Source organism: Lepisma saccharinum, chromosome 5 (assembly GCF_977018435.1).
Source record: "Lepisma saccharinum chromosome 5, izLepSacc3.1, whole genome shotgun sequence".
Lineage (NCBI taxonomy): Eukaryota > Metazoa > Arthropoda > Insecta > Zygentoma > Lepismatidae > Lepisma > Lepisma saccharinum.
The window spans coordinates 3,837,844-3,864,915 of record NC_139233.1 but is presented as its reverse complement, the minus strand read 5'-3'; the positions used below and the strand labels follow the sequence as shown (position 1 = coordinate 3,864,915).

At 37.5% G+C, this 27,072-nt stretch overlaps 1 protein-coding gene across 8 annotated transcripts in view; it reads left to right on the top strand.

The window, feature by feature from the left end:
* Larp4B (La-related protein 4B) overlaps positions 1 to 27,072 on the top strand; it is a 226,881-nt gene that overhangs the window by 120,856 nt on the left and 78,953 nt on the right. For 6 of the 8 annotated variants that reach the window (XM_083121999.1, XM_083122004.1, XM_083122001.1 and 3 more), the window contains exons 3-4: positions 9,939 to 10,044; positions 23,611 to 23,784. In XM_083121999.1, coding sequence (XP_082978125.1) covers positions 9,939 to 10,044; positions 23,611 to 23,784 — 280 coding nt within the window. Of the gene's footprint in view, positions 1 to 4,038; positions 4,130 to 4,302; positions 4,361 to 9,938; positions 10,045 to 23,610; positions 23,785 to 27,072 lie in introns of those variants that run through there. The other 2 variants (XM_083122002.1, XM_083122000.1) reach the window with 2 other exon arrangements.

Here is a 27,072-nt window from a genome sequence, read left to right as displayed (position 1 = left end):
ACAAAAGTACAAGGGAAAAATGTCTGCCTAATATGAAGAAAACATACGTGAACAAAATTATTGGAGGGAGCATAGTTTATAATAATAACTTTCGTGCGCATATGACACAACACAAAATACATTTTTCTGGATTATTTTGAGGAGTTTCTCTGATTCCGACACTCACCTTTGAATTCGTAAACTCGCAACCAGAAAAAAAGAACATAAAGCATAGTGTATAGCCTAAATTTTATTATTGTGAACCCACGGCAGCTGGAAATGACCCATAAACAATATGAAACTTTGGATAATCTTAATATTACTGAGATAGGAATTGAAGACATAGAAAAAGCAATTAAAATTTAACACCTAAGAAATCAGCTGGACCGGACAAGATACCGCCCTATGTAGTTAAAGGTTGCAGTGATGTGTTGAAATACCCATTATATCTAATTTTCAATTTAATTCTTGCAAAGCACAAATTCCCTGAAAAATGGAAAGCCACGGCAATTTGTCCACTTCCCAAAACCAATAACACTAATGACGTACAAGACTACCGGCCAATAAGTATATTATCAGCCCCAGCAAAAATATTCGAAAAAATCATACACTGTTACATATTTACTCACGTAAAACCTGTAATATCTTCATTTCAACATGGCTTTGTACCACGTAGATCAGTGTTGACAAATCTCTCCTATATTACCAATTTTATAAGTTCAACCTTGGACGAAGGCGGTCAAGTTGACGCAATATATACAGACTTCTGCAAAGCATTCGACTTGGTTAACCACGATATCCTATTAAGTAAATTAGCATGCTTCAATATTTCTCAATCACTGCGTCAATTGTTCGCTTCCTATTTGCAGAATCGTAAACAGTACGTGACGTATAAAGGCCACACATCTTCAGAGATAAGAGTCACCTCTGGAGTACCTTGGGCCACTTCTCTTCACATTACTTATTAGCGATTTGCCTGATTCATTTGAAAATTCACACAAATTGCTTTTCGCAGATGACCTGAAATTCTACAGGAAAATAAGCAAACAAGATGATAGTGTTCAACTTCAAAATGATATTACAAATTTAGAAACGTGGACAATAAACAATGATTTACACTAAATATCAATAAATGCCATTTTGTAACATATACTCGAAAGAAAAACCCAGTTGAATTTCAGTATCAAATATACAACCATACTCTACCAAGAAATTTTACAGTCATGGATTTAGGGGTTAGTTTTGATTCAAATCTTACTTTTAATAAACACGTAGAACAAATAATTAGTGAAGCGTTCAAGAACCTTGGGTTTATTCTTAGAATCGGGAGGGATTTCAAGAGTATAGAGATACTAAAAGTTTTGTATTATTCGTATGTAAGACCAAAACTCGAATATGCATCTGTTATATGGAATACAGACACAGCAAAGTACAGTGCAGCAATTGAAAGAGTCCAATCACGATTTCTTAGATTCTTAAAATACAAATTTCAGAAAAGTTACCCCACATTTGAACACTACGACAACCTAATATATGAAAGTCGGTTTACGAAGCTGTGTCATAGAAGAACGTTACAGGAAATAGTATTCTTGTGGAAGTTGTTAAATAACGAAGTAGATGCTGAACATCTACTCTGCCATATTAATTTTCGAATCCCGTCGTCGAAAACTAGAGTCAAGAACGAAGTTATTCTTATAAAGAAGGCTAGATCGGAAATTAAAAAGAAATCTCCACTGTGGAGAATGTGCACCAGTTACAATAAATTGTTAATCAAGAATAACACTATTGACATCTTTTCTATGAACCTGAGGGACCTCAGTAAAGCCACTATTAACACAATGACCTAAGATTAAACACATAATTTCCTAATGAAATGATGTGATCAAGTGTGTGTGTGTATATATATATACCGTGCGTCCATTTCGATCTGCAGCCGAGAGATCGGGAGAAGCGTGACGGGCGGCACTGACGGAGATGCAGACATTTGCGGCCTGAAATGCCCGCTTATTTTTATGTACATATGCAGACATTTATATAAATATTGCAAAACGAGCACTAACCTGTGTTATAAGAGTATGGTTTTAATTTTAGTAGCTTAGTGACTGTATGTGCCGATGATTTTGACACGCCCACCTCTTGTGAAACACGGCGTAGAGGTTTGTTTGGAGAACGTTCTAACACTGCACCAATATCATCGAGTTTTGCTTCGGTTAGAATCCGTCGTTTTTGCTTAGGTGTTTTAAAATTTAACGATACAGTTTCTCGTAATTTAAGGACAAGATATCTAACCGTATCTCTGTGTGGAGTTGAAACGCATGGGAATTTCTGTACAAATTACCTACACACGTCTCTACACGAGTTTGTTTTCACGTAGGTACGTGTCATACATAAAAAATCTTTGTTCTAACGTGAATCTTGCGGCTGGCATTCCAATCGTCTCACTGACACGTCACACATACACACTACAATAACACAAACAAGGAACTGCAAGTAACCAAGAATAACACTCTTGCGCACAGTACGAAATTAACACGCTCTTGGTTTACATTGCTCGCCACTATATTTACAACTGTCTTCATCTAGTCGCGAAGGAACAAAGAACTCGAGCTCGGATATTTCGGATTGCGAGGAAGCTCACGAAAACCATTCACTTTTATCGGTTTCGTCTGCAGTGTAATCCTGATACAGTGTTGCACATTCGAAACCTCCAAACGATTCCCATCGCCACAAAACTCTTTCAAGGATATAAACTTAAGCAGGACGTTACTGATCAAAACCATGATTAAAATGCTTTTTTATCTGTGGCTCTTAACATCGTTTCTATAGCGTATTTATTTGTGTATATAAGAGCAGAACTTGGATGAATTACAGAAGAACTTTTGCGTGTTATAACACAGGTTAGTGCTCGTTTTGCAATATTTATATAAATGTCTGCATATGTCTATAAAAATAAGCGAGCATTACAGGCCGCAAATGTCGGCTTCTCCGTCAGCGCCGCCCGCCAAGCTTCTCCCGATCTCTCGGCTGCAGATCGAAATGGACGCACGGTATATATATAGGAAATAATTTTAAATGTATTTTTATGTGGGTGTGTCTATCTCTATATTACAGAAATATATGTAATCGTATTCACTATGTATCCTTCATATGGGCTCTGTAATTAGGTATGTACCTGTTGAGTTCGATAAATAAATAAATAAATGCAGGGGTCTTCAACTCGTCAGGCAGTGCGGACCACATTAATAATTTTAATGATGCCCGCGGGCCACGAACCTATTACCTATACTGCGGTATTGAGAACTGTAAGATGATGCTGCCATCTACCTTACTTAATCGGGTTTTTATATTGAATAGCTACTTAATTTTTCAAACGGGCATGGACTACATTAAAGGGCTCTGCGGGCCATGGGTTTAACCCTAATAACACGAAGTTTAGTGATCTTGTGCGTAAATTTATTTAGCCCGTTTGAACTATCTTGCCGTTGTGCTCAAACATCCTAACACAAAAAATGTCCAATAAAGAATTTTGAGATTTGACAATTAAAACTATGAACATATACATACGTACATACATTTTACCACCTTTTACATTTACATGCATACTGCTAATTTCGAAACATCGTGAGAAAATGCAGAAAAATGCCGTGTCCGAATTTTAATGTGAGTTACCGACCGTATTTCGGACAGGTTGGTGCAAGGTGTTCGCCGCTTCTCCGTCCCTATATTGTCGCACACTAAAGCTAGTTCAAATTATGAGTCAAATCTGAAAGATGTTAGTCTTCGTACTGTGCATTTGACAAATACATTTGACAAAGTTTTAACATGAGTAAAGGAACTGCTTTCGGGATCTGTCGAGATGATATCTGTACACACGTACGTAAATATTTTTTTTTAGACGCATCCTACATGTTACGTGGTTTCTGTGTTATAAACACATGTTTTCGGTAGTATTATTTGGATACGCAATGTCGCCACTTTGTAACTTGTTGCAGGAAGAGAATGTATTTTTCCGTCTCTCTTTCAATAGATGGCAGTCAAAATCATTACTGTAATCCCATGATGCAATGCTTTTGTGGCATGTGCCTTCTGTATCGGCCATTTTGCAGGTTTCCTCGAGAAATTGTGTCGAGTTAGGAGACTCCTCACATCGGTAAGATTTACGAGCTTTCCACTGATTAACAATATGTGTAGTTTTGAGAAAGTCATAGATATGTCAAAACGCATTGTTTGAATACCGTAATTGAGTAGGTTAGAGGGCGGGGCAGTGTAAATCATCATTGCTGCCTGTCGGCTCGTCTGTGAATAGGTAAGAGTTCAATAAAGGCGAGCTTAGGGCACATGGTTTCCGGGTTACTGCGGAAAGGAAAATGCAACAATAAAGGTACCCAGATCTTTTAGTATGTCATAAAATAGGCGTGGGTTGAGTATATGACCGTATCATAATGTGCATGTACATATTATACGACTAGTATGAATTGGATTAACTTGTCGTAATCGAATCGATGTAAAAACGTAAACGACGTCGATACTACCAGTGATGAATTTGCAAACCTCTGGGTCATGAAGTGGATTTTACTGAATCATTTTACCTTTACTAGTTGATTTAGTTCATTTGAAAGTATACACTACAATAGTGTAATAGGATGTCGTGCGTTGGCCTAAAAATACGAACAATTTCAACACGACGCCATAGTATGGAGAAGAAAAACAGTTTTGTACCAATTATCTGTGTAGTCGTATTTTTTTAAAAAATTGCCATCTAGTGTTCTCCTTTAGAGATAACTTACAGTTTGACCGTGACTTGATAAAACATCCAGTTATCAAATAAAATGAATCGATATTGTCGTGAAATGTTGATTCTTCGTTTCTGTTATGTGAGCACTGCCAAGATTTACATAAAATTTGAAGCATGCCATCACCAGTTTACGTATTCCCAAATATTTATTTTCAAGTAGTCAAAAATTTTCGATTACTCCTTACGTATGAGAAAAATAAATTACCTTGCAGTAGTACATATTGAACTTAAATATTTACTAGATTTTTTTAAAATAATAGCTATGTTAGGGTAATTAAATGAAGTTTTCATCTAGCAGTGTGCCTTGGAATATTTTCTCTGCTTTGAGGAATGAGGGAACTAGTATTGCATTTTATTTTTTCTATACAACACATTTTTTATTTATCCTTCGACCTACTGTAAGAAAAGCATGATTTCGTTCAATTAAAATTACAGTAGATATTAGATTTTTAGGAATGCATTTCGTGGGTACAGACATTAGGCCTATCAGAAAAAAATAACTTTTCTGTTGCGAGTTTTCTGCTTACGTTCTTACTCAGCATATTTTGGAAGATCTGATGTAGGTCAAATGTTTTAGTTTTGTGAGTTGTATGAATGTACCAGCTCATAAAATTGTTAATGAATTAAACCCCCTTTACCATAGAAAGTATTTTCATCTATAAATAGCATGCAAATTGATTGCACTTGTCAATCCCAGGATACATTGTTAGTGAATTTTTCACTAGAGAGTTCAATCATCTCCCAAACCTTTACCTGTCATATTTCTGTTATTTTTTAAATTTTACTGTTTCACCATAATAATAATTGTGTTTTCTCATTTTTCTGTTTTACCTGAGAGGCTATAAAAGTTCATGTCAGGTTTTTGATTATTTGCTGTATGTGTAAAATCATGTTAATACACATGCAAAACTTAACTGCTAAAATATATATTTCTCCTATGATGTCCATTCATTGTAGAAATGTGTTTTTGCTGCTACTGTATGGGATTCATGTAGTATTTCAGCATTTTGCAGGATGATTGTTGTCGACATGTAATATTGATATAAGTTAAGCCATTCAATGATCCCTATTTTAAAAGAAATCTAATTATTGATAACTACTCGTTTGAACCAGTTTCCAAATTCAAATACTTAGGAGTAATATTAACAAATGAAAATTATATTAAAGAGGAAATAAAAAGTAGGCTTAATTCAGGAAATGCATGTTACTTCTCCCTTCATAAACTTTTATCTTATCTAAGAAACTAAAAGTTAAAATATACAAGACAGTAATTTTGCCTGTAGTATTATATAGATGTGAAACTTGGTCCCTTACATTGAAAGAGGAACATAAATTGAGAGTATTTGAAAATAAGACCTAAAAGGGATGAGGAGACAGGTGAGTGGAGAAGGTTACATAATTTAGAACTACATAATTTGTATTCATGTCCAGATATTATTAGAATAATTAAATCAAGAAAACTTAGGGGGGCAGGCCATGTGGCACGAATGGGAGAGGAAAGAGGAGTTTACAGGATTCTTGTTGGGAAACCTGATGGTAAGAGACCTGTAGGAAGGCCAAGGCGAAGATGGAGGGACAACGTTGAGATGGACCTAAAGGAAATTGGTAGGAATGGAAAAGAGTATATAGAACTTGCTCAAGATAGGGACAGATGGAAGGCCTGTGTTGCTGCAGCCATGAACCTTCGGCTAGGAAGGCTAGGGAGTTAGTTAGTTAGTATCTCCCTTGACTGAAACACTGTGTAATAATGTTTTCTGTGCCTGCACTGAATTTAATATGCACATAGGCTATGTGATGTGTACATGCTTTAGTGTGTGGTAATTTATTTACTTTTTTTTATGGTATTCAGACTTTTTTCTGTGGCTAGTGCTGCCTTGTGATACATTTGGTGATGGTCTTGTACGCTTTGAGAGTAATTTAGAAGGGTTCAGGTTCACTTGCATTTAATATTTCAACTCTTCCCCATCATGTATTCAGTGTTGTTTAAGATGTCAAAATGAAGCCAGTGAGCCTCAAACAGCAGAGAATTACGTTTGCAACTACTGTTTTCCACTCCCTAAATGCACTGGGAATTTCCACCATGATTCAGCACAGAATTTAAATGTTATGTGTTCCTCCTTTTGCCGTTAAACATCAGAAAAATATGAAAGACATGGAAGTTGGCTATACCAAAACCATTCTAAGCTTATGCAAAATATAAGACTCTTGTTGCAATATGTTGAAATTTTCAGTTTTGTCTTGAAATTTAAGTATTAAATGAACAAATTTGCATGATTTTTGAAGGTGATGTAGGTGCAGAAAACTGAAATGAATGAACGTCAACAATTTAAATGGAGTTAAATTTTTAATGCAGTAACCGTGCCTAATTTGTTTTATAAGATGTTTTATATATTTTGTGAAGATACTCCGGAATATGAATGTTGCAACCACTGAAAAGTAGTGCAAGGATGATGATAAAATTTTATTGGGTAGTTTCGGTATACCATATATCCACTTCTACACCATTGTATAGATGCTAATGTTAGCACTATAGGTCAGCAATTCCATCTATGTAGAGATTTATTTCTTTTATTATTACTGAATGTATCATTTGTATATCAGCAATCAATCTGAAAAATGGGACAGAATTGGTGTTGTGCACATGGATGGTTGCAACAAGGTGTGCTTCATTCAACCTGATTGTTTACATGAATGTGTTTGTAGGATACTGGGAGTGATTGTGGGAGTAATTTTTTTAATTCGGAGTAACTAAGTTGTGCACGTTGAAAATGCAGAAAATATTAGTTTACAAGGAATTATGTGGTAAAAAGTAGGTCGTGCACTGCTCGTAAGTCACTGCTGTCTGAAGCACACTTTTCACATGGAAGCAATTTGTATATATGTACAGGAGATTAAGAAAAGTGCTAAAATACTATGTAAATCAAACCTGATATTCTTAACTTACACAAAATGTGTAATTCACTAAGCCCATAGGAGTGTAATTATAATGCTAAGAGCATGAAACCTGATCTACCTAACCTACTCGGGATGGGAAATATTGTTATGCACAAAAAGAAATGCAATAAGCATTCAACCTGTTCAGTATATAGTGTGCAAAAGTACATGTATATCATGTTGAAAGTATACAATTGGAACTTGGGCCAAGGATGCCTCGTGCAATTTTTCTTATGTACCTAACTTTGTATATGCAACATTTAATATCTGCATTAAAAGTGCTTGTGTTGAAGTGACATTCTACATGTAGGGAGATTATTGGTTTTTCAGGGAACTTAGCCAGATTTTAGGATTGTGACATGATTACTGGATCTCTTATAAGATTTCTAAATGTATTTCTGTAATGAATTAAAATCAAATTTCTCTTTGTAAATAGTCGGAAATGCGTATGTACAGTCACCCAAATTAAAATTGGAACATGTAGATCCTGAACTTGGCTATTGAAGTTCACTCATCACCAAGTTAGGCAACACACAATACCAGGCAGGATGTGGGTGTTCCATTATGACATTGGTAATTAGGAAGCATTTTTGAAAGTTACAATGTAATGAAAAAACAAGAATGTAAATACTACTTCAAAAGTATGTATGCTTTGTACATAAATAAATTCAGAAGTAGGCCACAGTCTACGAATGACGGCAGACAGTGCAGTATTGGCCAGTGTGTAAAATTTGCAATGGTTTATGATCCAATGCTGATAAAAATAGTCTGTAATTGATCGCACATTATCACCTTGAATGTCAGTGCTTACACCATTCCATGCACAAATTTTTACTTTCAATAAGGAAAAATCTGACAATGCTTGAAGTATATTAGCATTCCTAGAAGATAAATTATACACCCATAATACAGTTGCTACATCTACTGATATGGGTATGACTTAAGATGACCGGACCCCTCTTCGATTTTGTTCATATTTGACATACTCACTAATTGAGGCCTCTTAATCACAAATCTGAAGTTAAAATTTGTCTGAAACTTGTAGAAATTGCAAAATAATTGTGAACCATCGACGTGTGGTTAGGTTAGGCAAACATAGTTAAAATTTGGTGTCATGGTAGTAGTATCAGGAATATATATATATTTCCTTGTGAAACAAAACATTTTGTGAAAATAGACAGTTTCCCTTCCGAAAACTAACTCCTTATTTTAGCTTATTTTGCAATTTCTAGACATTTCCGATAACTTTTAACTTCAGATTCGTGATTAGGAGGCCTCAATTAGTGAGTATGCCAAATATGAAGAAAATCTGAAAGGGGTCTGGTCATCTTAAGTCATTCCCTGATATGAGTTAACTGTAACTTCAGTTTCTAAATACACTTTTCAAAGTGTTTTCAGTGCAAACAGTTGCAGTCTTCTACTCACACTGTTACAGCTGAGTAAATTTCCTGTTCAAACTGTTTTGCTGCTGAATAAATTTTTCATTGGGATGCATAGGATGTCTGTTGACTGGGGAATTCTTCAAGAGTTCCATGTGAAGAAATTGGCCACAAAATATTGCAAACAACTTATTGAACACTGTTATTTTTATGATTATCAGCTCTAGTTTTTACATTATTTTTCTCAATGTTTGAAATGTGCCTTCATTTGTTAAGTTTCATGTGAAAAGTGCATTAGTCATGCCTCAGAATAAGGGTAAACATGTAGTTGTAGTATACTGAAGGTATAAACTTAATGGATTTTATATTCTTATAAATCATATCTTGCCCCTCTGAGCATATTAGTTCAAATATTACTTTGTTGGTAATCTTCCGCCAAGGGTAATCTTGTATAAAGACTGAGGAAAACCAGCCCATCCATACCAAAGTTCAAACCATTGCTCCCTGGCATTTTAACATGCTATGCTAGCCATCTTGCCAAGGGAGGTGTAGGGAATTTTTTTTTGTCTACAGTCTCAAAGTGAAACGAAAAATTTACTACACATATTCAGGATATTCTAGAGTAAGGTTTTCAGATAAATGTGATAATTAAGTGTGTGGTATGCATCTGATATTCAGTATAGTGCAGTGCATTTTATATATTCAGCAATTGCATACTTTTTGTTGAATAAGATAGTAATGAAATTTAATATTGCTTTATAATTTGTACAGACCAATATTTGACAAAGGTCTGATATTACAGGTGTTCATGTGTTGAGTTGCTTATTTACACTACTTCCATTTCTTTTCAGGTTACGTGTACATGAATGGGGACATTGGGAAGCTCCCATCAGGGGTGGTGTACTCTTCCACCCCTGATTCCCTTGCTACAGCAGCTTCAACAAGTGCGGACTACAGGTTGGCCTTAATTTCTTCATACTTTACAGTGTATTAACAGGGGATAGTGTTCATTGAGTTTAAAGGGTCATATTTTATTTTCATAGAGTTCCTGATTGAGTTCCTTTTATTTCTAAACTTGAATGCTGTTTTCCTTTTCTTATTTTAGAAAACTTTATTAATTATATTGCAGAATTGGGATTTGTTTGACTTCGGTACATACAAGATACCAAGTATTCCACATAAAATGGGCCAAAATAATAGCTAGAGGCATGCATATTACGTTTTTGACGATAACACGAAATGTGAAGTAACACATTGTGGTGTTAATTTTTCATGTTCTTTTAAAGGTGCAATATGCATTTTGGTACATTGTTTTGTCACAAAATGATGCAAAATGAAAAATTAAATCCTAAATACGAAGTTTATGGTTTATTTATCGATGTGACATTTTCTGGCACAAGTAAATTCTTCTCCCCCCATAAATGCAAAAAGCTTTAAGCCCTATGTATTTTCAAAATTAATTTTGGCAAGGCTATACCAAAAAAACTAAACAAATGAGCAAAATTTTAGGGTGGGTTTGAATTTTAAAACCAAGTAACAAAATTTGGGGTGGGGTTGAATTTAAAACTGACTAACAAACTCTTTTCTCATCGCATTTCCGAAAAAATGGATGAGAAGCCCAAATCTCCACCACGTAACGAACCTTAAAGTTCGTGTGATCTTAAAAGCACCTAGAAGGTTAACCAGTTAATTGATGGGGTGATGTAAACTACTCATCATTCATCCTCTTGATGAGACCACTCGTCATTGACATGACGAGTTATTGCTTGGCATGCGAAAGGTACAATTACACAAAGGAATTAAACTACTGAAAAGACAATGGACACTCGTTGTGTTTTGTGAACCATTGAACCTGTATCATGGCTGGGTGTAGGATAATTACCTGTCTAACTGAAGTCTTTAGCTGAATGAAAATAGCGAAGTCCTCTGTAAGCTTCTCTCCTATTTGTCGACCAGAGCGTTGTAGTACTCCTCACCTACTGACTTGCTGACCACCTTCACTCTCTCCACTCAATCTCCAAAGTCAGTCACCTCCCAGCTTGTCTCACCTCTATATTCCCTGGCCATCGAGCTCTTCCTCGATGCCGAATCGCCGAATCGTGTGATTATCATAATTGCTACCATGCAAACCACTGACACCAAAACCAGAAGTGTTACCTGTTTCCTGAATGCTCAGGAGGTTTGCATGGCACAACACAATGCATTGTAAACATGCCTAAGAGGCTTGAGACAGCTGAGAAAAACAAGTGAATGCCCTGGTCAACATGAAGCGTTCAGAGAGACTTAATAAAATAAACATACAATCTTAGGGATTGATACGATATGCATTTTGGTACATTGTTTTGTCACAAAATGATGCAAAATGAAAAATTAAATCCTAAATACGAAGTTTATGGTTTATTTATCGATGTGACATTTTCTGAGGTCTGAATTATCCTGCAAGCTGTGCAATACATGGAAAATTGATTGGTTCTGCTGCAAATATTTGAGAAGCAAAAAAAAATGGATGACTTTACACGGGAATAAACTTAATAAGCTGATAACTATATAAATGTGCTATTAGAAGTGAAATGTTAATTTTGTGTAATAAGTAGGGGCATGCATATTTTGTTCTTGGCGAAAGCACGAAATGTGAAATGACTAGAGGCACATATTTTTGGTAAATAAAAAGGCAAAATTTCGGTACAAAAACTCGGTTAATTTCAGGTTCAAAAGCGGTAAATAAAATAAAATATCGGTGTTATAGCGGTGAAAAAATTGATAAAAAGTGGTATATAAAAAGACATATTGGTTTTAAAATTGTGAAAATAATCCTAAATTTGATTTAAAAACTACACTTATTCCACAGAATTAACATTTCACTTCTAATAGCACATTTATGTAGTTATCAGAGTATTAAGTTTATTTCTGTGTAAAGGAGTTTATTTTTGCTTCTCCAATATTAACAGCAGAATTAATCAATTTTCCGGGAATTGCATAACTCTCAGGATAATTCAGACCTCTGAAGGTGTCGCGTCGGTGAATAAACCCTGAATTTCGTGTTTAAGAGTTAATTTCGTTTTTTGCAGTTCATTTCCATTATTTCGTGACAAAATATGGTCACAAAATGCACCTCACACCTTTCAAAAACATGAAAAATTAACACTACAATGTGTTTTTTCAAATTTCGTTTTTTCGTCAAAAACTAAATATGCATGCCCCTAGAAATGACACATTGTAATTTTAATTTTTCATGTTTCTGGAAGGTGTGAGGTGCATTTTCCCAAACTGTTTGTCACAAAATAATGCAAAATAGACTTTTCAACACTAAATTTAGTATATTTACTGATGCGACACTTTCTGAAGTCAGAATTATCCTGAGAGTTATGCAATGCACAGAAAATTGGTTAATTCTACTGTAAACATTTGAGAAGCAAAAATGGACACCTTTATACAGGAATAAACTTAATATTCTGGTAACAACATAAATGTTCTATTAGAAGGTATATGTTTATTTTGTGTATTAAGGGCAGTTTACTGACAAACTTAATTTGCTTTATGTTCAGATAACAGTGATAGCACCAAGGAGTGTGTGTGTAGGGGGTGATCATTTTAAGTTAAGATTTTCGTATGGTATTGTATTTAGAGGTATCTCAGAATTCAGAAAGTATTCTCGCCTCAATTTTGCCTCTTCCACTCTTGCCAACTCTTTTCTGGTCCCACCACTGGCAAATAGACTATATTATTGGAACTGGATCCTGAACCTTCAGTTAAAAATACGAATCTCTGCCTGCTAAAATGGGTATGTATCAGTAATCGAACCCAAGACCCCTTGATTACAAGATAATTCTTATATAACTATTCGAAAGCATATCGCTAAATCAAAGCGATTCTATTCTATTCTATGCAATATGTTAACTTCTCACACAGCAACAACTACACTCCTTCCAATACACAATCCACCTCCCTCCACTCAACGTATCACCATGGCAAATATATTTCAATCACCAGCCACGCACTTCAAAACAAACTAACAAGTATGGAGACAATGACACGTAACAAAGTCAAATGCGCGCGTCCCCTCAAACACCCTCTCACGCTAGAATATAACCCAAACAACTTTTTGGTCATCTTCTGACATCAGTGCGAAATGACGTCATTGTTAGGTTAGGCTTGAATAAATAGTAAATACTACATTTTTGGTCAAGCACTGTAAAGTCCCGAAAAGTGCAGTGTATATATTCTAAGACAACTAAACCTAAAAAGCCTAACATGTCAACGAAAGCATTGTCTGACGTAAGAAGACCAAAAGGTTGTTTAAGTCTTGTCCGATAAGCGACCTCTCGCCCTATTTTTGACTTTTCGGCTCCTTCCACCTGAAGTGTTTCCATCTTAAAGAAGAAATCTCCGAATGTGTAGGCAAGTTGTTTTCTATCATATTTATCTTATTTGTCCCATCATCGTTACTTCCAGCTTTCGTTTGGAGTCACCTCTGCATATATATTACACCCGCTTCATTAATCTAATAAGTCTTGTAAAATATAAATAATACAAGGAGAATACCAAATGAATTCAAATTGAAACACACAGTGCAACACTGGAAGAGAGAAGAGTGTGGTTCACTCCAGCTCGCTGGTGATCCTACCTACTGCGCATGTCAGTTTTGACAAGACGACCTTCCTAGAGTATCGTTCTACATGTATTTTCGCCATATGTACGCGTCGAGCTTCTGCTAGCCATCCTATGCTTTTAGCATGGTAGGGGTTGCCTTGCGGAGGTTCAGCGGAGACTTTGCACGAAACTGAACTGGAGGGGAGCTGAGTGACTCTGGCCCGTGGTTTCTCCTTCTCACTAAGATAATTTGGCACTCTACGCTTATGAACATCTCGGTTATTGTTTATTTTGTACAGATGGGGGACAAAATAATACGAACACCTGTGAAATTAGATAAAATCTTTATTAATATGGGGTTGGACCACCCCGTAACTAAAGTACACTTTGTATGCGACATGGGATGGACGCATAGAGGTCATGCACAATGTTTAAGGGAATATGGAGCCATTCATCCTCCAGAGCAGTCTCCATTTCCGAAAGTGTGGCTGGAGGCGGACTTCGAGCATGCAGTTTGGACTCCAAATATTCCCATAAATGTTCTATAATGTTCAAGTCAGAATACTGTGGGGGACATTCAAGATGTCCTACTTCATCGTCATGTTCTTCGAACCATGTTTGGACAGACCCAGCAGTGTGGATAGGAGCGTTGTCGTCTTGAAAAAGCGGTCGGCCCCCAGGAAATAAAGTCTGGACAAAAGGATGGAGATGATCCCCCAGAATGCTCCGATAGCGATTGGCGTTGATCTTCCCATGCAGAAAAACAAGTGGTCCCACACCTTGCCAAGATATCGCACCCCATACCATAATGGACCCACCTCCATGCTTCACAGTTGGCAAGAGGCAGTCAGGATGAAACGCATCTCGGGGCGTTCTTCACACATAAACGTGCCCGGTGGTCTGAAATAACGTGAATGTTGTTTCATCAGACCAGTTGACTCTTGCCACTGCTGTGGGGACAAGCTCTGCACCATTGGCGCTGCTTGACAGCATTACGTGATGTCACCAACGGCTTACGAATTGCCACTCAGCCATGAATGTTTGCAGCATGGAGTTTCCTTTTGACAGTTTTGATTGAAATGGGGTCCTGGTGATGCCTGTTCATTTCAGATGTTATCTCGAATAACGATTGCTTGTGCTTTCGGGCCACTATGTGCTTCAACACCCTCCTATCCCGAGCAGCAAGCTTCGTCTTTCGTCCACTGTTGTGCTTTGAAGACGCCATCTTACCTTGTGTTGTGTACGCTCTCATAACGGCTGATACTGTTCTCCTTGCACACCCTACACGGTTTGCTGTTTCCGTCACCGTGGCTCTAGCTGAACGTGCTCCAACAATCATGCCTATTTGGAACTCTTGTCAGGTCTGACATTGCAGTGTCTCTTGAGAGCATACGATAGACGAATGCACCACCAATGACTGCTGTTGACAGACTAATACCTTCCCCTTCACGGCCACTAGGTGGCAGACTTCAGTGCCAGGTGGTGCTGCTGTACTGCCAGTGTGATATGTGGCATACTTTTTCACAGGTGTTCGTATTATTTTGTCCCCCATCTGTATATTACTGGGGGTTCACTGCACATTTGCGCTATACAGCCAACCGTGCCTGCCCCAGTCACATCAATTGCCAAGTGTGTTCGACTGTTCAGCTCATGATCATGCTGTTCTTCCAGTGTGGATATTTCATCCAATCATCCATGTGTATCGTTGTAAGTAACCTAGTAGATTGGAAGTTACTTTAAGTAACCAAAAAGTTCAGTACAAAACTTATTACCCTGTTAAAATGTAAGATGGTGGTAGTGAATTACAATTTTGTGTGTTGCAGAATGCAGGAGCTGTTCAAAACATGTAATCTGTCCATGAAAATGGAAAGACATTGATGTGTGATATCAAACAAGATGGAACATTTGTACATCATTTGTCCTTGCAAATAGAGCACAAATTAAAGCTTCTTGAACTGTTTTGTGGTTAAGCGAGTGTCGGAATTGTGCAAAATGAAGTTATGTTCAAACCTGTATGTGCATGTTAAGTATATATGCACGTAAAACTGAACATGTACATTCCTTTCTTGTCAGTGGGAAGAAATTTATTTCAAGTAATGAATAATGTATTTTTTGAGAGTACATGTTTGGATGTCTCTTACTTGTAATAAGTAGGTAAATGAATTGGATGTGTGTATAGTAGTTCGTTCTTCACTGCTGCCTGACATTAGAAAATTAGATTCCAGTAGAATTGCTGTACCATCTTAAAATACATATTCACATATCACAGATAATGGCTGTTGAAATTATCCTTACATTCTAATGAAGGTAAAGCAGTGAAGCCATCCACAAAATGGTATTTTACAATCGTGAAATATCAGATGTTGCTTTCATTTGTGAAACACAAAATTATGTTGTATCTAAATACCATATTTTGAATGTATGGCATGCCTTAAATATTGCTTCAGCTTTTGATAAAAATAAAATCACTTCCAATTTAAGGTGCATAGAAGTAATACCGGTTCTTTATTAGACCAATAATAATATAATAACCATGGTTTAACAGCCAGTACCAACTTACCAACTGTCGACCTCACTCCCACCTGAGGAGGGAGATGATCATCCAACCAGTTTCAGGTGACGTGTGGTCAGTACAACAAACCTCTAGTTGTTTACTAGTATTACCAGGTTATGCTACTCGCTTGCAGCTCCCCATTTTCCTAATGATGGTGGGTGGCCACCAGTTCTATACACAGGCTGAAATCTCAGCAGAAAAGTTGTTAGAGTTGTTACGCTTCCCTCAGGAGACTTGAGCAAGGGCTGCATCCCCCCAATTTCAATGAAAAAATAAATAAAAATGTGGAGTTTGCCCCCTCTTCTCCAGCTACTTTGGGGAGAAAACCGGAACTTTTGCTTTTTTTTTTTCAAAGAATGGACCTTCCGCAACAGAATGAAACTTGATTCATGTTCGTGGGTGAAATACAATTTGAATAATAAGGCAAAACGTAAAACTCTAGCGAATTTTAGCCAATTTGCATATTATTCATAAAATTGTTATAACTGACACTATGGGACCAATCTACTTCGGATAACTTTTGTTTTGCAGGCAGAACATCAGTGCATGCAACCATGTAAAATTTGGATACCCCAACCGGCGGGGGCTTATGGGCCAGGGCTGCATCCCCCCAATTTCAATGAAAAAAATCATAAAAATATGGAGTTTGCCCCTCTTCTCCAGCTATTTTGGGGAGAAAACCGAAACTTTTGCTTTTTTTTCAAAGAATGGACCTTCCGCAACAGAATGAAACTTGATTCATGTTCGTGGGTGCAATACAATTTGAATAATAAGGCAAAACGTAATACTCTAGCGAATTTTAGCCAATTTGCATATTATTCATAAAATTGTTATAACTGACACTATGGGACCAATCTACTTCGGATAACTTTTGTTTTGCAGGCAGAACATCAGTGCATGCAACCATGTAAAATTTGGATGCCCCAAACGCGGGGGGTTACGGGCGGGGGCTGCATCCCCCGAATTTCAATGAAAAAATCATAAAAATTTGGAGTTTGCCCCCTCTTCTCCAGCTACTTTGGGGAGAAAACCCGAACTTTTGCTTTTTTCGTTCGCACTTGCATCTTGTGTAGCTACTGTGAATCTATTTCTCCCTTTTGACACGGCTCTTTGTGGAAATATGTCCGGAAGGAAACGTTTGTGCGTTAGGGAAATCGATGAGATGTTATATGATACGAAGTGTTTATGGTGAGGCCTTTGTTAGTCCTAACAGAGGAGGGAGGGAGCCTTTGCAATCCTTTCTTTTGTCTATACTTGTGAATAGACACACGCTTTAGACTCATTCTTTTGGCCTCTGGCTATCGTCAAGCTTCATTGCATTTCTAACATAGAGGCGACAGAAAGCTGACACTGCCAAACCTCATCCAATCCCCTCTCTCCTTGCCCTACCCCCCACCCCACCACTACTTCAGCTCGATCACCAGGTCTAGAATGTGTGCCTTATCAGTACAGCATCGTAAATACCAAGCATTTATTGTGTCTGTCAACTGAAGAGCGAACACGTGTTTGGGTGAGCCCAAACACGTGACATATTCCGAGAAAGGAGGGGGTGGGGGGATTTGGAATTTTCGAAACACGATTGCAAATTATGTTCCCGAACGAACTGTCAGTGTTTCAACCTCAATATACAAATATAAGTGTGGCAAACCCTCGATAATTGTATCTAAAGCTGTTTGTAACATATGTGTTACAGCGGCTACAAGGGACATACTTTTTTGTAACATATGTGTTACGGCGGCGAAGTAAGGGTTAAACATCGAGAAAAAATTGTATTGAAATTGTCTCGCAATTCTGTTCTCTAATGCCGTGGTATCTTTATGCATATATACTCGAATTCAAGATACTGCTGAATCCCAAGGTGCATGCACCTAAATTTTCAACATCCAAAACTTTAAAAAAGGGGTGTGCCTTAGATTTGAAGAAATGCGGTATATCGGTGGTGGGTATCTTTAAGAATATATTCAACAACTTACTTGTATTTCCATGTAAAAGTTGGGAGCACAGTAGATTTAACTCCAAATTTCTACATGAAACTGTGAGTAAATTGTTCGGAAGAAATAGAATTTTGATTTGCCAATAGTAATAGTTCTTATTTGATTTTGGCTACAGTAAAATTCTGCCAAAGATCTTATTTTGGTCCAATATAAGGCAGTGTAAAGCAACAATCATTGATTTTATGGAATATGGCATGGCTTACCGGGAAGGTGTGTTCTGAAGGTATGGACCATATTAATGTGACGTCACCTGCAAGATTAAGTCCAATGAAAGTAGTCACATGGTTTTAGCCCATTCTAAAGCATTGAATTATCCATCGGATGGGGTAGCTTTAATAATTGTGACAGCAGTTACGAAACGCACATGCATGCACATGATGTTGGGGGGGCTCTAAAATTGGGGCCCATATTATTAACAGTTTTGTTATCATGGTACTTCAGGGTGTCTACTAACCTGGAATTAGCCTGGAATCTACTTTTGTACCTGGATAGCCTGGAATTTAACCAGAAACCCTGATTTTTCTCAAAGTTACCATTTTCACTACATATGTCCACTTCACTTACGGGCTTATGTTTTGTGAGTACGTGGACGGCGACCACTGGGATACCTGAGCAGAGTCTGTCACGGCCTCCACTTGCATTTGGGGGGGGGGAGGATGCTGCGATTCAAGGGATTTCTTCGTTAATTTTGAGAAAGTCTGTGAAAGCTTGGTCCTGGGTATGACCTTAAACTGCCCCTCTACAGCCCTTGAGAACATATGCTTTCATGTTGTACTCAAGGAATTAGGTTTTGTTCTGCAATTTGTTATTTGTATTTGCCTTACACAGTGTATGAACATGTATGAGAACATATGTTTTCATTTATAGCTGCTGGTAATATTTTTAAATGTCAAAAAAAGGAAGAAAGTTATACTAGAAAATGTTGTACTCGAAGAACTTGAATCAGAACACATTGTTTTTGTTACTTACAGAATTATTGTACAAGCGCAAGTACATTTTGTATGAGTATAATTTATGAATAAATTTGTATGAGTAAATTTTGTAAAAATAAAGTAACTGGCCATTCCCCATCCAAGAAGAATATGCAGTAACATGTAATTATATAAATTAACATTTGCTTAGAATTTAAATTAATAATTTTTAAAACTTTTGTAGTAAACAAAATGTAAATATATACTACTACCAAGGGATATGAATTACACGGCAGATGAAGGTGAGAACTCAGCTTGCTTTTGTTAGTTACTGCAATTTTTTCTCAACTGGCCTTCTCGCAGGGGTTATTAACAATAACAACTTTTCTTTGTTTAAAAAAAATATAGACCTGGACAAACCTTGAAAAAACTTGGAATTTAAAAACGGACATTTAGTAGACACCCTGTACTTCACTTCCACATAAGGAATGTTAATAGTTGATGAATGATCTTTGTCACTTCTGCAGTTTCAGCTTCTCATTTTTGTGCGACCCATAGGCTAGAGCATAAGCTTGCCGTGTGGCAAATCTGTCCGTGGTCTCAGCTAGTAGTCTCACAAAACAAAGCTAGGGAGGAAAAGCTAGCCATTATAAATAAATTAATGTTTGCTTATGGTAGGGTGCATTCAACTGAAGTTATTAACCAAAAACTACTGTATTTTAGCCAACATAAAATGAACAAGAAAACCTTTCAACTTAGGTGGTGGTCTCTGTTCTGCGGTGGTGCACAATTTACTACTTTTATTGTTTTACATAAACCTATTTGAGATGTTTCCCTCTAAATTTGTTCCAAACACCCTCTAAATGACTTTTCAGTGGTTATCTGTGTATTTGAAGCAGCATCGTGATTAAATATTTTTCCAAGTTTTTCCTGGACATTAATTTGAACATGGACAATTCCTTTGGTACAACATACAATTGCTAAAGCACAAGTTAAAGCTTGATTAACACATTCATAGTTAATTGAGTGTCGGAATTGTGCAAAATCATGTTGTGTTCATATTTTTTGACGTCCATGTTATTTACATGAACATTAATTTGAACATGGACAATAATTTTGCTCCAATGTACAATGTGGGTAGTGAATTGGTCAATTTTCCAAAAAAGGAAAGCACCAGTGTTGAGTCAATATATCCATCATGTACAAAGGCTGTCACAGAGAAGGTAAGACAAAATTCTGTATAGGAAAACAGCGACCTCCATTGGCTAGCAAATGTACTAGGGTGAAAATTTGGTTCATTAGCTGCCAATCGAGACCAAAATGAGCGCAATAGATCAAAAAGTCGTGACTGCGTAGCAGTTAAGACTAGCATGTACATGGACCCCTCCAAGAATCATTAAAATGAAACAAAAAAAAATTAGAAACCACAATTTTTTTATTCAGAATCAGCCATATCGAGTAAACGTACATCTTTTTCAAAATAGGCACCATTGACAGCTAAGCAAGCGTCCATACGCTCCTGCCACTTTGTGATGTCTTTGAAAATTCGTCGTCAGGTAGCGAACTGAAGAGAACTTGCGCTGTGGTGATCACGTCTTTGTTCGTCATGAAATGACAACCACGTAAAGTGGCCTTTAAAAGTGGAAATAGCCAAAAATCGAAGGGTGCAAGGTCTGGGCTGTATGCTGTATGCGGGAAAATTTCTATTTTTCTCTTCGTCATGTAATCCTGAAAAGCCCGAGCGGTATGCGGGCATGCGTTATCGTGGTGCAATATGAAGGAGTTCTTCAAGGCCTCTTTTTTGCTACGTGCTGGTACAGAGTGTCAGTCTGTCTTGATCAGCATATGCCTGTTGAAACATTGCATATGTTTCTGCAGCACTTTTCCCTAAACGCCAACAAACTTTTATGGCATGTCGCTGTTCATCTTGAATACTCATCGCAAAAAGCAATGTTATACACAAAAACCTGGAAGGCTAAACGAAACACGTTCCACGTAAATCAACACAGCTGCTCACTAACGTGGTTTCGCAACATGTGAACTTGCTACGGAAACAGAATGAGTCATCCTACACGACGTGACTAGTGCCGAAACCATGGGCAGTGTTGCCAAGCCAGGAAAAAATCCTTCTCTGCGACAGCCTTTGTATGTTCGGTTTCTTCATGTTGGATTATGTAATATTTTTAATGTTGATGTCAAATATCGCTTTTTGTTCAATATTTCTCAGAAAAAAAGCTAAGGATGGTAAGCATAAGTGAAGCTGGAAGATTTAAATGTTGGCCAGGCACGTACTTTTTTCTGAATGACATAGTTGACATTGGTCAAGTCAAACTTCCTGTCAAGCTACATTCTGCAGTATTCCCTGCATTGGCCTGCACACAACCACATCTAAGGTCTAAATCACCATCCCTGAGACCTTCTGTAAACAAACGGTCTCACCGATTCGATGTATCACTCCGCGTCAGCTGATCCATGACCGCAATCATCTGCTGTTACACTCATAGTTCGCCGCACCTATTCATTTTATATAAGAGCCTCTGAATGTGAGAACCGGTTCTCAAAACATCAGACGAATATGCAGCCGCATACATTGTTACTTTCCCGGTCATTCTCTCTTTCATAACCCTTAAAACTGCAGACACTGACACACCACTGCACTGGGATACCAACTTAACCACTTCATTTACTGGTTTCTCAGGATACTACTGACAGAACGTTGCATAAATATTGAGTAGAATCTGTTTCTCACCCCTTTTCAAAGGCTGTCCTTGCTGGTGTTTTGAAAACAAGCTCGGAGAACACGGAGACTTTCCCTCACGCATAGAACTCGGCATGTTATTTTTCTAAGGCTAAGTCAGGCAATATTATTAAGTTGCACTACTTCCTTGCTGTTCACATGATTATTTTTAGAAAATAACCAATGTTATAAAATATCATTATGTACACAAATCTCTAAGCTCATTGAAAGTTGCAATGCATATTAGTACAAAATGTTCACACTTATCTTGCCTTGCCATGTCACCAAGTTATTTTACGAAGTGCACTATATTTGGCAAAACAAAAATTGTTATTAGGATGCTTGTCAAAGTTTCCAACCGCAATAAATTTACGAACTTTCTTTGTCATCATCATCAATATATTTATTGGACTTACAGCAATGCATATGGCTGTTTATGCCCATTATATATTTTATTTACATAAGATACAATTTACATAAAATGTACAAACAAATTTCAAATAGACTCCTATCTATATCATCCTTAGAAATATACATTACCATGTTATATCATTTTGTCTAAAAAATGCAAGTAAAATATATTAAAAAAAAGAAGCCAAATTTATGGGAAATGATTACTGGTGCAAAGAGTTAACCATAAAGGTGAAGCAATAAGTAAAAAAAGAAAGAGCAGTGGGTTTAAAGTGGGACGTCATTTGCGGCAGCGTATCCCATACTACAAATTTGCCATTGTTTTACCTTACGTAATGAATCCTGTAACAACGCTGGATTTTCGTGTGGATTATTTTACTTCTATGAGTTTGCAATGCTTTCTGCATGCAGGTGGTTTTGTTTACAGAAGGTGTCAGGGTTTGTGATTTGATATATACACATATGTAATTTTCGTGCACTTAACCCTTGGCAACATCGCTTTCCTTATTTCTCATTAAACAAGCATTGACTCATCCTAAATCAAGCAGGTTGACCTGTTTCCTGTACACAGGTGTTGTTGACTAAGTAAGTTGTGACATGTTGGTTCTCAAGTGCAAGAATTTCACACACCTTCAGAAATAAATGAACTTTTGTACCAGACAAAATGAGCTGCACATGTTGCTAGTTGCTTGGTTGCCATGCATAGTGTTGCCTCGGTCTGTTTGTTACACATGAACAATGAATGCTTTTGTACAAACTGCCTATTCTGTCATGTCTCTTGTCATTTTTGGCCTGAAAACTTCCTATGGCAACAATGGAAGGGGAATGTTAATGTTACTTTTTGTAGGGAAATTTGTGATTGTATATTTTTGTTTTAAGGTGCATGAAAGCATTACATGCTTAACTTACAAAATGCGATACCTTGACTAAAATGACAAAAAATGAGTCAAATTACTTGAAGTAAGAAATCGCTATACAACAAAATATGATTAGTGTCATATAAAAGGACAGTAAAAAGTAGCAATGTTGTGACAGAACTGTTGGATAAAAAAATCACGAGTACTTAAGTGAAGGTGAATTTGTAGTGTGGAAATTTTATGCTATAGTATAGTTATAGTATATTAACATTCATAATTATTCTGAGGTATGAATTGTAAATTCAAGCATCGCTAAAGATGAAGTCTTATCAGTCCAAAGTGGTATTAACTCAGCCTTTAGTGAAAACACTAACACTTTATCTGTTAATAATTGTAACCTCTCTATTCTTTTGTCACCGTACGTGAATGGACATGTGGATTTTAATATTTTTCTTTCTCTTTTTTCCAGCTCGCTAAATGGTGTAGTGGAATCTGTTGGCAGTTACTCTCAGTCCAGTTCCCCAGCTGGAGGGCCGGCTGTCCCTGGCACGACAGCTGATCCAGCTTCGGGGGCGGACAGTGCGATTCCACTGGATCAGCTGAAGCAGATGCTCTCCACACAACTAGAGTATTACTTTTCCAGGTAGGAAAAGAAGTAATAACAATTTCACAAGATGAATCTGCATTTAACAAAAAAAGTAAAGATCACCAGTCATCTTCAGAATAGGTACATGAAACAAGAGGTGTATGTACGGAGGAGAAGGGGAAAGTTATTGCTTGCATCCTCACCTTTTCCCTTACCAAGGGTGAATTATGGTCAATGTTAAATGTGTGAGCATGTGCACACATGCTTTGTTTAAACAATTTGCAAGCATTCATGCAATGTTCTCTTCTGTTGTAGCTATTGCATTTTGGGTCTTCCAAGTTAGGTGACAATTTTTCAATTATAAACAAATTCAGGGTTGCTACGTGACTGGAAAACCTGGAAAACAGGGAAAAGTCAGGGAATTTGGTTGGTCAGAGAATAGTCAGGGAATTTTGCATATTTTCTGGAATTTACGTGCATTTTGGAGCTGCAGGAGAACCAGTTATAAAATGAATGAACAGTTCATTTCCACTTTCAAATTCGGTTCTTGTGATTCCAGTCCCACAGAAAGATTCAGTTCAGAAACTTGTTCCACTCGTCATTATGACTTCTAGTCTATTACGTACAAAATTATGGTTCCTTGCATTTCAATTCTATATTTATTCACTCTCGGATCTAGGTTCTTGTATTAGTTCATTTTGCGACTCATTCTTGTGAACCTGTTCAAGACCGGAATTTAGAGAGGCGTGAGATTTTTCCTTAGAGAACAAATTACTCAAGACGAAACCTACGCACCAGCCATCCTCAGATTTTTTTGCGGAAAAAATGTTGCTTTAGCTTTGTGTATGGTGAGGAAATTTTCTTTCTTCAAGAACACACCCGTTCGGAACCCGTTCTCTTTTGATACGTAAAGCGGAGCAGGTTGGTGTTCGGACAGTTCATTGGTTTTGCATCTGCAATAAAGCTTGAAGAGCAGAATTTCACGTAACTGCTTGTGGTTGACGTCACACTGGATGGGTGCGGACGCCGAGTAAAAACAAAGGGACTCACTACTTCGTTCCCCCCAAGAACCCGTTCTGTGAATTTTATTCCTTCGTTTGCGACCCGTTCAGAAGCAACCTGATCAACCAGTTCATTTGCTCGTTGTCGTAGTTTTTGCATTGCAGAGATGTGTTACACCCGACAAATTAGTGATTTTATGCAGTATCAGTGACGTCATTATTCGAATATGCACGTGTTTTGTAAATGTAGAACGAATTTATTTTTTAAAAAAACTGGTGCGAAATAGGCGAATTAAACGTATGCTGGTCACACATCGTTGTTAGGTTAGGAATGTTGGTTTCATGCTGATAGTAATTTTACATATTGTTTGCGTGTAGAATGAAATTATGTTGAGAAGTGGTGAAAATGAGACCAAGTTCCTTTTGTTTTATTACGATTTCATTATGATACAAGTGCAACTTTTACATGGTGCGATTTCGATGTCTGTTAACACATACTGCAGAGTTTTAGCGATTACTTAAGATTTTGTGAATACAGAGGCTGTTCAGCGTATATTTGACCAAACGCGATTCCTTCCCTCTGCACTCAGAATGAACTCACCCAACTTTGGTCGGGCACGTTTGTCAGTGTAGTGTGTGAGCTGTGAAAGAGTGGTTGTGTTTTCTCACTGGGCCAAAAATCCCGCCCAAAACTGAGCTGTTTTTGGGAGGAGTGCGTTGTATAACTTTCCAAGTGTTTGCGTTTTCTAGCTTGGCCGAAAATGCTGCCAAAACAGTCTCTTTTGGGAAGGTTATGTTGTAGCCCTTTATGACGCAAAGTTCAGTGTGTCAATGATCAGGAAGTAGTGTAAGAGCAAGAATTGGGACGTTAGTTTGACTTTATTCAAGAATGGGATTGGCAAGTATAAGGATTGCATGGCCCCAGCGTTCGGTTCTCCAACAAAGGGGACGAGAACATGGCCGTGCACACAAGCCACCACCAGTATGTAGGCGAAACTACGCAGAATGGCCATGCAAGAGAATCCACCGACACAAAGACAGATGGGGAATCATCTAAATATATCTTTGGAAACCGTTAACCTCACCTTGCACCTGCATACTGGTGGTGGCTTGTGTTCATGGCCGTGTTCTCGTCCCTTTGTTGGAGAACCGAACGCTGGGGCCATGCAATCCTTATACTTGCCAATCCCATTCTTGAATAAAGTCAAACTAACATCACAATCCTTGCTCTTACACTACTTCCTGATCATTGACACACTGAACTTTGCGTCATAAAGGGCTACAACATAACCTTCCCAAAAGCGACTGTTTTGGCAGCATTTTCGGCCAAGCGAGAAAACGCAAACACTTGGAAAGTTATACAATGCACTCGTCCCAAAAGCAGCTCAGTTTTGGGCGGGATTTTTGGCCCAGCGAGAAAACACAACCACTCTTTCACAGCTCACTCACTAGACAAACGTGCCCGACCTAGGTTGGGTGAGTTCATTCTGAGTGCAGAGGGAAGGAATCGCGTTTGGTCAAATATACACTGAACGGCCTCTGCTTTTGTGGTTAGGTTAGGAATGTCAGGTTTGGTTGTCTTAGAATTAAAATAAAGACCCTGAATGCACTCTACTAAGGTTCAGATTTATTTCTACATTCATTCCCACTAGTTTACGATGTCAACCTGAGAATACCTTGGAGAATACCGTGGAAAGCGTGTATGATTGAGTAAGGTCATTTTGAATTATTTTTTTCAACATAAATTACTTTTTTCGAATCCAAATAGTGCTCATTTTTTTAAGGAAGGTTCCAATTTTGTGTCACAATGATTGCCAAAATTTTATGATAATAGTCTTCCTGATAGGAAAATTTGAAAAAAAAAATCATAGAACATTCGGAACTGTTACCTTTTAAAAGACAGATTTCGATGTTTTCCGTAATATAAAATTGGTTCCAGCATGTGGAAAACTCAAATAATGGAGATATTTGATTCCAAAGTATGGCCCTATATATATATATTTTTTTAGGTGTATGGTTGGTCACCGGCCCCATTCAAGTTTTGAATTTCCATAATATGTACTATTTTCAATAAATTAAAAAATATAATCATTAAACTTATTGCATTTGGAAGCGGCCCCGGTGCCCACGCAGCGTCGAATAACATGGGTACCTGGGGGAAACCCTGGGGGGTAAAGGCGGTCAGGGGCATGATGCTGATCACATCACCCCCACTCATGACCAGATCAAGAAAATGTGGGGCGTTACCCCCACTTCTCCCTATATGCCTTAATGGCATGGTGCTAAGCACAGGGAGCACTTTTTTACTTTACCTTTACTTTAAAGGTACATGACCTAATTTTCT